A 16,697-nucleotide genomic window follows, 5' to 3' on the forward strand; every position below is an offset into this window, starting at 1 on the left:
ATGGTGAACGCTGTGAATTGTGCAAGACTGTTGAATCACAGATCTGTACCTCTGAAACAAATAATGCAATATATGTTAAGAAAAAAAAAAGAAGAAGATAGCAGGAGGGGAAGAATGAAGGGGGGAAATTGGAGGGGGAGACGAACCATGAGAGACAATGGACTCTGAAAAACAAACTGAGGGCTCTAGATGGGAGGGGGGTGGGGGCATGGGTTAACCTGGTGATGGGTGTTAAAGAGGGCACGTTCTGCATAGAGCACCGGGTGTTTTGCACAAACAGTGAATCATGGAACACTACATCAAAAACTAATGATGTAATGTATGGTGATTAACATAACAATAAAAAAATTTAAAAGAAAAAAATAAAAAAATCTTACAGTAGTACAATTTTATTAACTCTCGATCCTTTTGTTACTATTGTTATGTATTTTACTTGTACATGGTTAAAAGCTCAATATATCTGTCTTTAAGTAGCCTTGTCTTTTAAATAAATTATAAAAAGAAAGAAGACAGTTTTTCATACTTTCATGTCTATTTGCCATTTCTTGTGCTTTTCTTCCTGTAGGTTAGATTTCCCCTGTATCATTTCCCATCATCCTAAATAACTCTTCTATTAGAATTTCTTGTAGTTTTCAGTGAATTATTCCTGCATTCTTTTATCTGAAAGTTTTTTTTTTCATTTTTTGAAAGATATGTTTACTGCATATAGAATTCTGGGTTGAACACTTCTCTCAGTACTTTATTTTTTTTCAAGATTTTATTTATTTATTTGAGAGAGAGAATGAGAGACAGAGAGAACGAGAGGGAAGAGGGTCAGAGGGAGAAGCAGACTCCCCGCTGAGCAGAGAGCCCGATGCGGGACTCAATCCCGGGACTCCAGGATCATGACCTGAGCCGAAGGCAGTCGCTTAACCAACTGAGCCACCCAGGCGCCCCATTCTCTCAGTACTTTAATGATGACTTTCCATTTCTTCTGGTCTCCCTTGTTTCTTTTTTTTTTTTTTAAGATTTTATTTATTTATTTGAGAGAATGAGCATGCGAGCATGAGTGTGGGGAGGGGCAGAGAGAGAAGCAGACTCCATGCTGAAGCAGGAAGCCTGAGATCATGACCTGAGCTGAAGGCAGACGCTTAACTGACTGAGACACCCAGGCACCCCTGGTCTTCCTTGTCTCTAATGAGAAGTAAACTGTCACTCATAGCATTGTTCCCTGCATGTAATTGACTTTTTTCTCTATTTTCAACATCTACTCTTTATCTTTGGTTGTCAGCCTATTGACCAGAATGTGCCTAGGTATGATTTTTTTTTGTCTTTATTCTGCCTGGAGTTTGTTGATTCTTCAATCTGTAGGCTGATGTTTTCCACCAGGTTAGAGGAATTTTCAGCCATTTTTTCTTCAAATTCTATTCTACCCTATTCTTTCTTCTCTCCTCCAAGGACTCTAGATATATATGTAATTTCAGAAGTTTACTTTCTATTTCTATTATATCCATTTGGTTTAATCTTTGCTGCTACTCCCCATCTTTTTACTCAATATATTCATCTTTTCCTGTGCATCCTTAAATATATTGATATGAGCCATTTTAAGGGCTTCATCTTTTAATTCCAACATTTGGGTTATTTTGGATTCTGCTTCTATTGACTGTTTCTTTCCTTGGTTATGGGTCACATCTTCCTGCTTCTTCAAATGTCTAATGTTTTTAAAATTATTATTATTTTTTAAGATTTATTTATTATTTGAGAGAGAGAGCATAAGCAGGAGGGGCAGAAGGAGAGGGAGAGAGAATCTCAGGCAGACTCCACACTGAGCATGGAACCTCACGCAGGGCTCAATCTCACAACCCTGAGATTGCAACCTGAGCTGAAACCAAGAGTCAGATGCCCAACCAACTGTGCCACCCAGGCGCCCCTATAATTATTTTTGAATGTTGTTATCAGGGAGTTATAAAAAGTCTGGCTTATCTTATTTTCCTTTAAAGGCTGTTGAGCTTTCTTTCTATGAAGCTGTTAAATTACTGGCAAATTCTCTTGATCTTGTTAGGCTTTGTTTTATTATTTGTTTAGGGCAGTTCTATTTTGGTTTTGTCCTTAGTCTTGGGGCATGGCCCTTTCTCTGAGGCATGGTACTTATTCCTAAGGTGTGGCCTCTTTGGAGTTTCAGTTGACTATATGAGGTGCTTAGGAAGGTCTCTCCACTTAGGCTGGGACAATATTCTTATGTTTCCTGCACTGCAGAGCCTGTGATGTCTTGGCCCAGGTTTCTTAATTGCAGCAGCTATTCTTTGCTAGGCCTTGTGAAGTCCCCTCCTACACATTGGCTGCAGGGGAACACTCATGAAATCCATCATCTTCCTCCTCTACACAACTCATTTTTCTGTGATATCCTGCCTTAAAAATTCCAGGGACTTCAGCCATTGTAAATTCTATATGTACCTCTTCAAGCCCAGCAAGCCTTCCATATTCCCTTGGATTCCACTTCCCTTTAGTTCACTTGGTGTCTCTAAGTAGAAAGCTGAAGAAGACATAGAGCTCTTTTTGTGTTTCTCTCCTCTTAAGGATCACAATGCTTCAATGTTTATTGTCAAATGCCTGGAATTGGTTACCTTAGATATTTATAGCTGTTTTCACTGGGAGGGCAAGTCCAGTACCTGTCACTGTGTATAGCTGGAAGTAGATGTCCTCCTATGTATGTTTTGGTGTATTACATGCCCCTTAATAAACTATTAAAACAAAAAAATCACTTTTCTTATTTAAAGATCCTTATTTCTTTTTTTGTCAGAGCACTGTTCTTGATGATTATATGTATTTTTACTCTAACCTCAATAAACATTAGTCTGTTGAAATTCATTTAAATTATTATAATTAACATTTCTAAATCACAATGATTAATAATTAGCATTACTTGGGGGTACCGGAGTGATGCAGTTGGTTAAGCATCTGACTCTTAGTTTTGACTCAGGTCTGATTTCAGGGTCATGGGATTGAGCCCCACATTGGGCTCCATGCTTAGTGTGGAGTCTGTTTAAATTTCTCTTTCCCTCTCCTTCTACCACTTCCTCCACCCCTCTTGCTCTCTCTCTCTAAAATAAAGAAATCTTTAGGGGTGCCTAGGTGGCTCAGTCAGTTAAGCATCCAACTCTTGATTTCAGCTTAGGGTCCTGGGATTGAGCCCCAGGTCTGGCTCTGTGCTCAGCGGGAAGTCGGCTTGAGGATTCTCTCTCTCTCTCCCTCTGCTCCTCCCCCTCCTCATGCTCTCTCCTTCTCTCTCTCACAAATAAATAGATCCTCAAAAAAATAATTAGCATTACTCATTACAGTGTTTATCAAACATTGAAAAGATATTTTTTTCAAGAGTTTAAAACAAAACTTGGGTAGAACAAAGTATAGCCTAATATCCTATTTTAAAAAGTGGGATATAATGAAATTCTAGGACAATAAAATGATCCATGTAAACTTTGTTGTTTACTGGTAGAAAATTTTTATAATTTTCTTAAAAACAAAAATACTTTTTCACTGGCTATAAATGGCATATCAAAGGAAAACGCCAGAAACAAATTTGCCTGACATTGTATTCCTAAGAACACTGATGTAAACCATTGACTGTACCATAATTTATGTTTCACTTTATTGTTTAACAAACATATCAAAGCAATATAAATGATACTGCTGTTTATATAAATCAATTAGAGATAAAGCATGTTGAGTCAGTAACTTACTTGAGACTAGAATCTGTTCTGGGGAGCTCTGGCCCCATATTCTGAAGACCCAGGGAAAATGTAATAAACTATCTGGAAAATGCCCTCTTTCTGGTTCTAGCTCCTCATCTGTAAAATAATATTTTGGTCTAGAGTTGTCTAGCATGGTTTCCAGATCAAAGGATCCATTCTTTCTATGTTCTTACTTTTACTTTCTGACCCATCTTCTCATTACAGTGCCATATTTTTATCTTTAATCTTAAAACATTCTTTCCATATATTTTCATCCTAAGGTAATGACAGCCATATTTCTGGGTGGTTATAACAATCATCGGATAATTAAAAATGGGAACAAAAAACAAACATGTGGCTAAGTGCCAGGTAATTTTAAAACTTAAAAACTGTAACAATTACCCCATAAATATAATGCATTGAATCTCTGATTGCTATTACAAAAATGGACCCAAATTAAGAGAAATAGCGTACCATTTACATGGAAATATAGCCTCTGGAATGGTATCACTGCCTGCCATCAGTTATCTTAAACTGAGTCCAAGTTTTTAAAGTCATTTCCTAACTAATGTTAACAAGCACAGGTGTTTCCTGATTTCAGTTGTTCAGACTCTTAGAAAAAATGAGTAACTCAGGGAAATGTGTAAAATTCCTTTGTTGGCTTCCTTTCTCCTGTATCAAACCTAAGTTGCATCTGAGCACTATATGGGTTTTTGTATTTCCATGCCCATTGAGCCCATAAGCTTATTTTCTCCCTTTCTATTTGCTATACTCACCAGCTCTCTCTTTTGTTTTCTTATTACTAGTGTTATTTTTTCAAGTTTTCTGCCATCTTTAGAATCTCAGTTTGAATGAGTCTGTTTGAAGAGAAAGAGTCAAATATCTGTCTCTGATTTGAAGGGTCTCTGTGGGTGGCAGGTTGGAGCCCCTGCATGGCTGTGGGGCTGTGTCTGGTCTTAAGCACCAATCCCTCATGCCGAGGGGCAGAGTGTGAGGCAGCCAGAATGAAGTGGGGGAGAAGGGAAAGTGAGCAGCCCTGTGAGACAGAAGTGATAACATTTATACGATGTCGTAGGATTTTGCAATGTGCGTTAAAGTTGGTTTCTCATTTAATTCTGTACATTTGTGTGACTTGTCTGAGGTCATCTAACAATTTTGGAGGTTGCAAACCTAAGTCTCGGAATGTTACTGTCTCTTATGTGTGGGATTCTTAAACTTGAGTGCAGGAGAACCAGCTGGGCTTGTTAAACTTTGTCAAAAAGGCCAATTCGGGGTTGTCCAACTCCCCACTCCTCCCCAAAGCTCATGGTCAGATTGCCTGAAATGCCCTGCTGTCTCTTGTTGGCTTCCAGAGTTAAAATTATGTTCACTGCACAGTGGGACTTTATTAAATTAGGATTAAAAATAAATAGTACCTTGATTTACTACAAAGTATTTACCTGCTTTGCTCTTTTAGTATATAGAATAAACATTTTGCTAACGTTCTGTGTGTAAAACAAATGTCTCAATTCAGAGTTCTAAAAAGGGAAAAGGGGAAGTACTTTGAAGGATTTTAATGTAGAATGTAGGAAGATGTCTTGATTAGTTTTGTAGAAAGTTAAATTTCTGGACTTGTATGAGAAAGATGACTGGGGCTGATGTGAAAATTTTATACTTCATTATCAGGATTTCAAGGACAAAAGCTCTTTTTTTTTTTTTTTTTAATGTCTCCTTACTGTGAACTCTACACTCTTAGGAACAGGGGCCAAACTGCATTTTCATTTCCAAGAATCAGAAAACGTTTAAGGTTCACCAGAAAGATGACAGGAAATGATTTACAGTTTCAAAGGGTTAAAGTCAACCTTATCTGTGATTTGGTGTGTAGTGTTTAATATTAGCTTAAAAATCTTTTGAGAAGTTGCTAAAACTTGGGCGCCTGGGTGGCTCAGATGGTTAAGTGTCTGCCTTCGGCTCAGGTCATGATCCCGGGGTCCTGGGATCGAGTCCTGCATCGGGCTCCCTGCTCCTTGGGAGCCTGCTTCTCCCTCTGCTTGAGACCCCTCTGTCTCTCATGAATAAATAAATAAAATCTTAGGAAAAAAAAAAGAAGAAGTTGCTAAAACTTTGATTATGGAAAAATCCCAAAGTACATAAATGAAAAGAAGGAAAAACCACCTATACCAATAAACAGTTGTAAAGTTGCTGACTTGGTGCCAGGTACTCTTCCAAGTGCTTCAAAATAATAACTTCTATAAAACTCTCAGTAACTCTGGTCATGGAGTGAACCAGAGGATGCCACCAACAACATGGAGAAAACCCAGTAAAGGGTGAGAGAAAGATGCTATTAGAGCAAAATGATCATTTTCCTCTCACGGGTTTCTTACACAAGCCACAAAATCTAATAACTTGGTCACTACTTGTAGTTAATAACCACTTGGCTTGTTAATGGATTGGAGCTAACTGAGAAAGATTAATGAAACAGACTGTCCAGTAGCTAAATTAATAATAGGCTTTAGAGGAAGTCATTACTATTGTAAATCATATACACTTGCTTCTATCACTAGTGCGTTTTAAAAATATTAACACAGCAAGAAAAATATTAAAAATGAGGAGTTCTGCCTTCAGAATGAAGGATTTTTAAATGGTTTTAGTTTGAAAAGATATTTTTGCCTCATTTGGTGATGTGTTACTTTATGTTGTTATTACAGAGGTGGATACAACGGAATGTTTGAGGTGGCTAAACGTCATTAGTCTTAGCTCCTCTATCTCTTCTTTTATTATATGAGGTGTGTCTTTTTTTTATTTTTTAATCCATACAACTATAGTTCAGGCTGAGGACATTTCTGAACCTGCTTCTTAACAGAATGACTGCAAGGTTGTCCAGGGTTCCACACGCCTACTAAGAAATGCACTTAGGTGATGTAAAGGATCTCAAATGAAAATATTCTAATATGGGTAGATTTAAGTAGGTGAGTTATGTCAAAAAAAGAAAACAGTCATAGGAGAGATTTGTGTTTGTTTTCTTTACACACATAAATTTTTAACTTCATTCGATTTTCATGGCAGGAAACAATGGCAGAAATGTTTCATGGAGTTGTTGCTCTTGATCGCGAGGCTATGTCCAGGCAATTGTCAGTACAAAGTGTTACCAACTTGACCGCTTTTTATGAGGGTATTACTTGTAGGCTTGCTCCTCTGTTCTGACGTCAGTTTCTGGAATCTGTCTTACTTAAGTGGGCTTTTGAGGCAAATAGTAATCGAAGGCTCTTCTTTTGAGGAAGCCTGAGGAAGGGCGAGAAGCTCTGCTCATCCACTCTGCCTGCCCTTTTAGGCCTTCTGCCCTTCACACTTCCTTCCCCTCGTTCCCTCTTTCACTGTAAGCTGTTGACCCTTTGAACACTAACTGGTGCAGCATTAGGAGCCTCTGGCTTACTCATCTCACATCCCTCTCAGGCCCTGATTTTGTTTTTGTTTCTTCCTGTAAGTCACTGAAGATCTTCCCTTTATCCTGGTGTTCAGAAGCCTCACCATGATGTGTCTAGGGGAGGGTCTTCTTTAAACTCATTCTGCCTAATACACTGTGTCCTCTCCAATAGGAGACGAGTGTCCTCCTTCCATTCTGAGAAATATTACCCTCTTTGTGAAATGTCATACCCTTTTCTATGCTTTTTGGATCACCTACAAGTAGGACATGGTGGCCCCACTTATTTATATGTACCTTTGCATATTTAGAAAATGGATACTCCTCGAACTCTTGCCCTGCGTACCACCCTCTCCTGCCTACTGAGAATCTCGATCTTCCTCCTTGTTGTCAGTGTACAGCAGTTTTCAATCTAGCTGTGCATTACAACCACTCCAGGATGGGGCTTAGGCACTTATTTATTTATTTAGAGCGCCATGTGTGCGAGCAGGGATGGGGTTGGGGGGAGGGGCAGAGAGAGAGAGGGAGAGAGAGAATCTCAAGCAGGCTCCATGCCCAGCGTGCAGCCCAAGGCAGAGCTCGATCTCACGACCCTGAGATCATGACCCGAGCCGAAATCAAGACGACACTTAACTGACTGAGCCACCCAGGCACCCTAGGCATGCATTTAAATAAATGAGTCAAATCTCAGCTCTACCATGTACGAACTATGCTCCAATTCATTTAACCTTTCTGGTGCTCGGTTTCCTTATCTGTAAAATAGAGATAATAACACCTCATATGGTTGTCATGAGGATCAAATGAAATAATGTTCGTCGAGTGGCTTGTTACAGTGCTGGTGGATGCTCAATAAATGATAGTATGACAGCCAAGGTAACAGTCGAAATGTAACATGTGCTTGGCAATGTATCAAATACTTCATGTGAATTTATCTTCAGAGCCCTTTTAGATAAGTACGTTTATTATTCGTTTGTGAGTCCAACACTAAGAGCCGTTTTCATTTACTCGTGTTTTCTTTATCTTTTGGTTTACATATTTTAGGTACTTCATAGCATACTTATATTTCTTACTCTACATTTAAAAATATTTACTATTTTTTCTATGTTGTTTATCATGTGTCATTTTAATAACTATTCCATTAGGTTGCTATTCTATAATTTACTTAGTCATTCTACTATTGCCGGACCTCCTTAGGCAAAGAACTGGTTTGTTTGAAGCTTTTTTTTTTTTTAAAGATTTTATTTATTTATTTGACAGAGAGAGGGAGAGAGAGAGAGCACAAGTTGGGGGAGTGGGAGAGGGAGAAGCAGACTCCCCTCTGAGCAGGGACCCGGATGCTGGGCTCCATCCCAGGACCCTGAGATCATGACCTGAGCTGAAGGCAGATGCTTAACTGACTGAGCCACCCAGATGCCCCTGTTTGAAGCTTTTGATTCATACTGTCAAACTGCCCTCCAGAGGTTATGCCATTTCATAATGACATGGGGTAGTTTTTGACCTAGCTGTTTTATTCTCTAAATTCTCTAGTTCTGTTTTAAAGTGGAATGGAGGTTGTGGGAAATGTTCCTTAAGAAATTAGACAAATGGCAGGGTGCCTGGGTGGCTCAGTTGGTTAAGCGACTGCCTTCGGCTCAGGTCATGATCCTGGAGTCCCTGGATCGAGTCCCGCATCCGGCTCCCTGCTCAGCAGGGAGTCTGCTTCTCCCTCTGACCCTCCCCCATCTCATGCTCTCTCTATCTCATTCTCTCTCTCAAATAAATAAATAAAATCTTAAAAAAAAAGAAATTAGACAAATGGCAGTAATTCAGTCAATCAAGCAATCAAACAAGCATTTAGATAATGTGCTAGCAATTATATACAAGAAGTCCAAAGATAGTGTGACTGACAAAATAAATAGTAATAGCCATAAAGAAAAACAAACAAACAAACCTCTAGTGTATAAAAGGACCTATAACCCCGAGTTTAAAGCAGTCAGGACAAATATGCAAATTACTACATTACATTACATGCTGCTAGTCAGGGGGGTGGGACGTATATAGAGAGGGGACTTCTTATCCCCTGCCTTCCTTGAAAGTCAGGACCAGCTCCAGATAGAAGTTGTGACACAGGTGAGGTTTGTAATATCAGACAGTCCCTTCCCACAGGGGCTCTGTACTGTGGACTGTGTACTATTTTTCTGGTGTCTCCTCCAGGAGCCACCAAAGGGCACATGACATAGGCTGGGGACATTCAGGGGCTCCCCCAGGTTGATTTAAGGAGGTGGGTCGAGAAAATCCTCTTTCCACTGGGGCTGTGAAGCTGGAAATCTGGGCAGTTGGGGCTGCTGGTCACCTTGTCTCCTGTGTAGAGCGGCAACTTTAGACAGCAGGCTGAAAGCCACAAACATAGATGTGTGTCCTAAACTAAGTGCCATTTCTCCCCCTGGGTCTCAGATGGCATTCCCACCTGCAGTCTCAGAACTGTATGATTTCTCTCCTCTCTTGTGTTGCTTCCGCTTAATAAATAGCCCTCCACCCAGTGGTCCCACCTTCCTCCTCAGCCCAGCCTCTTGAACGAGTGTCTACACTTACTCTCTCCACTTCCTTATTTTTCACCTCAAGCTACTCCAAACAGGCTTCAGCCCCCATCCCTCTACAGAAATGGCTCCAAGGTTACTAAGGATGCCCATTGCCATCTCTTCATGGCTGCCTTCAGTCCTTGTGTACTCAATCTCTTAGTGCCGTTTGGCCTAGCTGAACAATTACTTCTTGTTTGAAAACCCTTTGGTTGGTTTTCATAATACCTGGATACTGTGTCCTCCTGGTTTTTCTCTTATGCCCCTGCTGCTGCTTCAGAACCCCCTTGCCCGCCTCTCTTCCACCTATCCATGCTGGGGTTTCTGAAGGCTCTATCCTAAGGCCCCTTCTTTCCTCATGCTACACTCTATTCCCCTCTTTTCTCCACAATCACAATGTCATCCACTATTCTGGCTTTAGTTGCTATCTATATACCAGTGGCCCCTCACTTTATGTGTTTAGCTCAGACTGCACTTCTGAGCTTCACAAGCACATAGCTGAGTGCCCACCTCAGATTGCAACTCAGTTGTATCAAGATATATCAAAACTCATATATTTCAAACTGAACTGTTCATCTCCCTCCACAAATCTGCTCCTTCTCTAGTGGTTCCTAATCACCAAGGGCTCCCCAATCCACACAGTTGCTTAAGCTGGATGCCTGCAAGTCATCTCTGATCCTTTCCTCTTCTTCATTCCTTCCATTCAGTCCAACACCAAGGCCTGAGTGTTCTACATCCTAAACATTTCTCACATCCATCTCTATCTCCATCACCACCACCTGAGTCCTGGTCACCATCTTCTCTCTTTGGACTTTGGCATCTGCCTGCTGACTGGTCTCCCCACACCCATGCTTGCTCCTTCCAATCCACTCTTCACATGGCCCCGAAGAGAGACTTTTTTTTTTTTTGAAGTTTGTTGGTTTATTTATTTAAGTAATCCCTACACCCAAAGTGGGGCTCAAACTCATGACCCTGAGATCAAGAGTCTCACACTCTTCCCACTGAGCCAGCCAGGTGCACCCCCCAGAAAGAGATTTTAAAAGACAAATCTTCATCCTGTCGCTGTCCCTGCTTAACTTTCGGGGGCTTCCAACTGCCCACAGACCATGTCCAAAGACTTTCCCAGGACCTACCAGTCTAGTCAGTCTTGGACCCTGACCTACCTTGTCAGGTGAATTTCAGCCACTTTCCCCTCCCCTTTTTTTGGGGCTCCAGCCACATGGAGTCTTTCCTGTTCCTGAAACAGGTCAAACTCTCCCTTTTCTTGGGAACCCTCAATAAACAGATCCTTTTGCTGTGTACTTCTTCAGGGGACCCTTCCCTGACCACCCCCTCCAGGTTCCATTGTCCCACTGCACCTGAGCCTTTCCTTCACCGCACAGCCCAAGTGTGTGATCTCTACTTTGATTTTCCTTGCTGTGGGACTTACGCCCCAGGAGGGCAGGCACCACCGCTGCCCTGCTCCTAGTGTGCCTCACATCCCAACCCCAGGATGTGTAGCTGCCCACCATTTGGGGACTGTCTTTTTTTAGTGCCAAAGTCCAACAGCTGCCAATCTTTCAGTGGTTCTTAAAGTTAGAGGCCTGCTCTTTGGAGGAAAGGGTGACAAGAGTTGACCCAATTGGTCCCCTTGACCTCTTCCCCTGGAGCACCAGGCCAGATGGGAGCTCCCTAGATGTCTGGTAGCTTGCTTTATAAGCCCTGCCTAAAGCTAAAGTGTCGTTAGGATGTGCTGCATCCCTGCCTTGTTCTCTTAAAAGAAGTTTTGATGTTTTTAAGACAGGCCCTCCCCCACCGGCCCATTGTTCTTATTTGTTTTCATTCTCTAGTGTGCCTCCATTCACAGGAGTGAAATTGTTGAGAAGCTACTCAGTTCAAGAGCCCCAAACAGGGCCTTGGGTGGAGGGGGCTAGGAAGACCCGACCAGCTCTCAGGGATACCAGAACAGCCAAACGGAATGTAATTATCTTAAAAATGGCCCAGGCTTTATGGGAGACAAACTGGTTGTGGCTGGCCCTCAAGGAGCAAGCTTTGTGGTAAAGCACAGTAGATGGAACGGTTCACCCAAGGGCCCCAAAACTCCTGGACCCACGGGTGGGAAGGAACAAAAGGCTGCCCACTCTGCCTGCAAACACAGCAACAAGCTAGAATGTTCCTCGAAGAGGCGATTTCTTCTGCACACATGTGTCAGGGACGGTGTTTGTGTGTGAACATCTTCTGCCCTTGCTAGGCAGGGCTTGGTAGACCAGGAACCACCCCGCAGAGAGACTTAGTACATCTCAGCCATGTCTGTCTTCAGAACCGATCTTTCCTGCTCTTTGTGCAACAAGACACACCTCTCTGAGGAAGGAGGACAGGATTTCCATCATTACTACCACCCTATTAAAAACAACAACAACAACAAAACAACCGTGTAATTACTCTCTGCAGGAAAGGCGCACAAACAGGATGGGCCTGAGCTGAACCCGGGATGGGCCATCCCTGTAAAGATTAGGAAAAGGAACCTCCCCGCCATGCGCCTGCTCAGGCCAGGGCCTCTCCTAGACCGCCAGGCAGGCTCGCCAGCCCAACTCCTCCGGTGGTAAGGAGGGTGCCGGCGACTCCCGGAGCGCGGGTTCCCAGCTCCTGCCCTCCCCTTCTCCTTCCGCCCCCCGGCACTCTCTGGACCTGTCTCCCAGGCCTCAGGTGTTGGCTCACGCCGGGCCACGAGCCCTTCCCTTTTTGGCCTGCACCTGGGGGAGCCTCTAGCCCACCGAGCACACCCCGACTCCCCGCGACAGGGCGCGCGCGCAGAGGGGCTGGCGTGGGGCTCCCCGGCTGCGCGCGCCGGGCCACCGACCCACAGCCCCGTCGGCTGTGCGCCACGCCCCCGGGGTTCGGAAGGCTCGGGACCCCGCGCAGGGCTTCTGTGAACTTGGAGCCTGGCGGCGCGAGGCTCCTGTCGGTGATGCGGCGGTAGCTGCTTCCTGGTTTGAAGCTCGCCGAGTGGGGGAGAGCGTGAGCCCGCGGAGGCGGGGGCAGGAGCAGAAGCAGGAGGAGGCGGGGGCAAGAGACGCTTGGGGCTGGAGCTAACCGGACGGGTCGCTCCGGATCTCCAGGGAGAGGAGCTTCCCGGCTCTGGAGAAGGGGCGAGTCTTTTGAGAGCCCCGGGGAAGCGCCGCGTGCTGGAGAGGGACGGTCGGGCTACTCCGGCTCGCGGAGGGCTCGGCTCCGGGCTCCCCTCCTTTCCACCTCGCGAGGGAGGGGGCGAGGGAAGGAGGGGAGGGGAAGGTTCCGCGGAGGAGGCAGAATGACCAGTCGAGGGGGGCTTGGGCGCTGCTTTTCCCAGAAGCTGCTTCCACTCCTGCGGCTGCCGCGAGGGCTGGCTTGAGCTGGGGCTCCAGGCTCTCCCGCTGCGAGCCAGCGCGGCCCCCCGGGGCCCGGGCAGCGGCGCCGGCATGACGTCCGGCACCATGAAGTTCAATGGTTACTTGAGGGTCCGCATTGGCGAGGCTGTGGGGCTGCAGCCCACCCGCTGGTCCCTGCGCCACTCGCTCTTCAAGAAGGGCTACCAGCTGCTGGACCCCTACCTGACGGTGAGCGTGGACCAGGTGCGCGTGGGCCAGACCAGCACCAAACAGAAGACCAACAAACCCACGTACAATGAGGAGTTCTGCACCAACGTAACCGACGGTGGCCACCTCGAACTGGCCGTCTTCCACGAGACGCCCCTGGGCTATGACCACTTCGTGGCCAACTGCACCCTGCAATTCCAGGAGCTGCTGCGCACGGCCGGCGCCTCGGACACTTTCGAGGGCTGGGTGAGTAGCTGTGATCCCTCCCGGTTGTGTCCACTTGACTCTTTACCCCCGCCACTTTTCAAATCTCGCCTGGGTCCCGCTTTCCCATCCCGTTGCCGAGCTCTGCGGCGGAGGGAATTCCCTCCAGATTTTGGTCCTCGCCCAGGTGGCCGCGGCGCTGGTGACGCGGCCGCGGTGGGTGTGTGAGGGCTCATTTGTGTCTCCAGGAAGCCAGCCCGGACACGGTCCCCTTTTGGGATGGCAGCTTGGGCTAACGGGAAGTAAGGGCGAAGGCAGTGCCCCCCCCCCCCCCCCCCCGCCTCCTGGGCTCAGACCTTGGATAAGGCGCCCGAACTCTCCGCACGCGAGTAGTACAAAGGAAAGGCGAGTAAGATGTGATATGAAAGTGACTTGATCTGGGTAAAGTACTTAAAGCGCTTCTTAGGAGAAAGCCATACATTCTCGCAAGTATTATTCATAATGTTTATGGATACGTGTTGGTTCAGCTGCTCAGACGTGCACACGTGTTTCAGCATGCAAATCCATTACATCCCATGGGTACATAGCCTACACTGGCAGGGATCTGAGTTCCTGGGTCTGCACGTTGGCAGTTTTATTGTTTAGCAGTTTTCCAAGGAGATGAGGTTTATATGTGTTTGTAAGTAACTTCGGTAGTTCTGTCACAACCTGAGAGGTGCGAGGCTTGCATGCGCGTTTCTGCTGCTATTGGTCTGGGAGCTTTGAGAACTCAGGTAGTTTGTGGACCACCCCCAGTTCTCCCCATCTCACCTGCTGGTGTTTCTGTGTATTGACAAGTAGTTACCCGCAACTTCCTGCTTGCCTCTACTTTTCACATAGTTCCCATGAGACAACATTTCTGCTGCAAATAAATTAAAATTTCTATTAGCACTCTACTCAGTGCTAAAATGCTTTTGCTTCTTATTCCCGGTACTGTCTTTGTGGTACAGGTGTTCTCCTTCCCACTTCTACATGATGAAATGATAATTATAATGAAGTGGTCTGATTTGGCAAAGCGGAGTAAGCTATTTGAAGACTCTCAGGACTTTAATGGTTTAAGTTCAGAGGATGTCAGTTTTGAGTCCAGAATGTGAATCAGTATTGAAAACCTGTTTGAAATTAACAAGTGGTAGAATCAGATGGATACCAATGAAGACTCATTTCGATATTTTACACTTTGAGGAACTGGTAATTTTACCATATAGTCTGTAAATTTACAGATGGCTTGTAGAACTTTTTTTTTTTTTTAAGATTTTTTATTTATTCATTTGAGACACAGAGATAGAGAGAGCATGAGCAGGGAGAGAGGGAGAGGGAGAGGGAGAAGCAGGCTTCCCGCGGAGCCAGGAGCCCTACGTGGGGCTCGATCCTAGGACCCCGGGATCATGACCTGAGCCGAAGGCAGACGCTTAACCATCTGAGCCATCCAGGCGCCCTGAACTATCTTTTAAGTAGAAGAAAACATAATGGCTATTTAACGAGATCATCACATTATACTGAGTTAATTTCTCTTCAGCTGAACTTTATGAAATTTAGAAGTGGACTGGAGAGGAATGGCTAAAATAGAGACTTACATTTTGTTCTGTAAATTTCTAAATAGAAATAGAGGTGAGCCTAGGAATCCAAATGGAATTACTGAATTAGTGTTTGATTAGGAGTTAGGTTGGGAAAGCTCTAGAGGAACCAGGTTCTGAAGTATGGTGGTACAGAATGGCCAATGGCTATTAGAAGCATCACTTCCTGGAGAGAACCTAGACTGGTCCTTCTTACCCCTGGTCTGCACCACTGAATCACATGGCGGGGGGGGGGGGGGTTGAAAATCCCTACTTTTAAAAACTCTAAGCATCTCTGGCTGTGGGACCCTGGCTAGTATCAGTACTTTCAGGCTCCCAGGTGATTCCAATGTGCAATCAAGGTTGAGAACCTGTGGCCTAAATAAAGACCGAGAGATTAGGACTGGAAGATGATCCAGGTTACCTGACATGGTGGAGGTGTGCAGAGCTGCTTATGGTTCCACTGCATGAACAAAGATTTAAATGTATATTAAATATCTATATCTACAATTATCTGAATTAATTATACTGAGATGTTTAACACACTGGCTGTGTTTTTGAAAACAGGAACATTTGGTAGGCTAGGTCAGCATTTAAAAGACCTTGAAACCAGTGATTTACCATGATTTATATTCAATTGTGGGCAGGGCAGAGTATTTTATAAAAAGTTCTGGGTATTTTTTTTTTTAAGTTTTGGGTAATTTGAAACAGGATAGGATAGATAGTATGAGTAGAGTGTTTTGTTAACTTTAAGAAAAATTTTGTTAGGAAAGTATTAGAAATGTATGGAATGCTTGTTTTTCGAGGGTTTTTTGTAGATCTAAAGGTGGTTTTCAAGTTTAGAATTACAGAAATACTTATTTACCTTTAGTGTATTGAAATGTATAGTTTATTCAGACATTTACAAATAGAATATTTTGATCTTACTCCACAATAGATTCTCGTGGTGCAATTGGAATTACAAGTCGCTGAACTTAAAAAAAAAAAAAAATCTAGTGACTTAATGTTTGCTAGTTCATGAGTAGAGAGACAAAAACAGAAAATACATTTATCATTAGAATAAAACATAGTTATGCATTCTGGCTTAATGTACTAAGTTATCAAGAATTTTTTCAATATTACCTTCTAATCTTGATGAGAGAAGGGATTAGACTTATTTTAATGCAGTGTATTCCTAATAACCATAATGCCTGACATGGACTAGGCAGTTAAATATTTCGTTCCTGACCATACATATTTTGTTAAATCTACATAAAAACCCAAGGAGGTGGGTGGGATACAGCTAAAGAAGTTCTTAAACAGTAATTCAGTGTTAAACAGTTCAATTAGAAAAGATCTCAAAGACCTAAGTTTCCATTTGAAACTAAAAAGAAGAGCAAGTGGAACTAAAAGTAAGCAAAGAAAGAAATGGTAAAGAAAGAAGTCAGTGAAGTAGAAAAGAGAAATAATAGAGAAAAATCAATGAAACAAAAAGCTGGTTCTCTGAGGGGAAAAACAAAACCAATGACATTAATGAACCTCAAGCCAGGGTGATCAAGAAAAAAGACGAAATTACCAATATAGGAAAGAGAGAACATCATTATAGATCCTACAGACATTAAAAAAAAACGAGAATATTATGAATAATTTTATGTCACATTCCACAATTTAGATCAAATAAATTTCTTGAAAGATACAAACTGCCT

General features: G+C 43.5%; 1 protein-coding gene across 1 annotated transcript in view; it reads left to right on the forward strand.

Moving 5' to 3' along the window:
* The first annotated feature begins 12,668 nt into the window (after nt 1-12,668).
* Nucleotides 12,669-16,697, forward strand: part of PRKCH (protein kinase C eta) — a 222,009-nt gene continuing 217,980 nt past the window's right edge. Inside the window, exon 1 of the mRNA XM_025869921.2 lies at nt 12,669-13,462. Within this exon, the coding sequence (XP_025725706.1) occupies nt 13,100-13,462 (363 nt within the window). The 5' untranslated portion in view covers nt 12,669-13,099. The remainder of the gene's footprint in view (nt 13,463-16,697) is intronic.

The sequence above is a fragment of the Callorhinus ursinus genome, unplaced genomic scaffold, assembly GCF_003265705.2.
Source record: "Callorhinus ursinus isolate GAN/ISIS: 27379988/994484 unplaced genomic scaffold, GSC_fseal_2.0 scaffold8, whole genome shotgun sequence".
Lineage (NCBI taxonomy): Eukaryota > Metazoa > Chordata > Mammalia > Carnivora > Otariidae > Callorhinus > Callorhinus ursinus.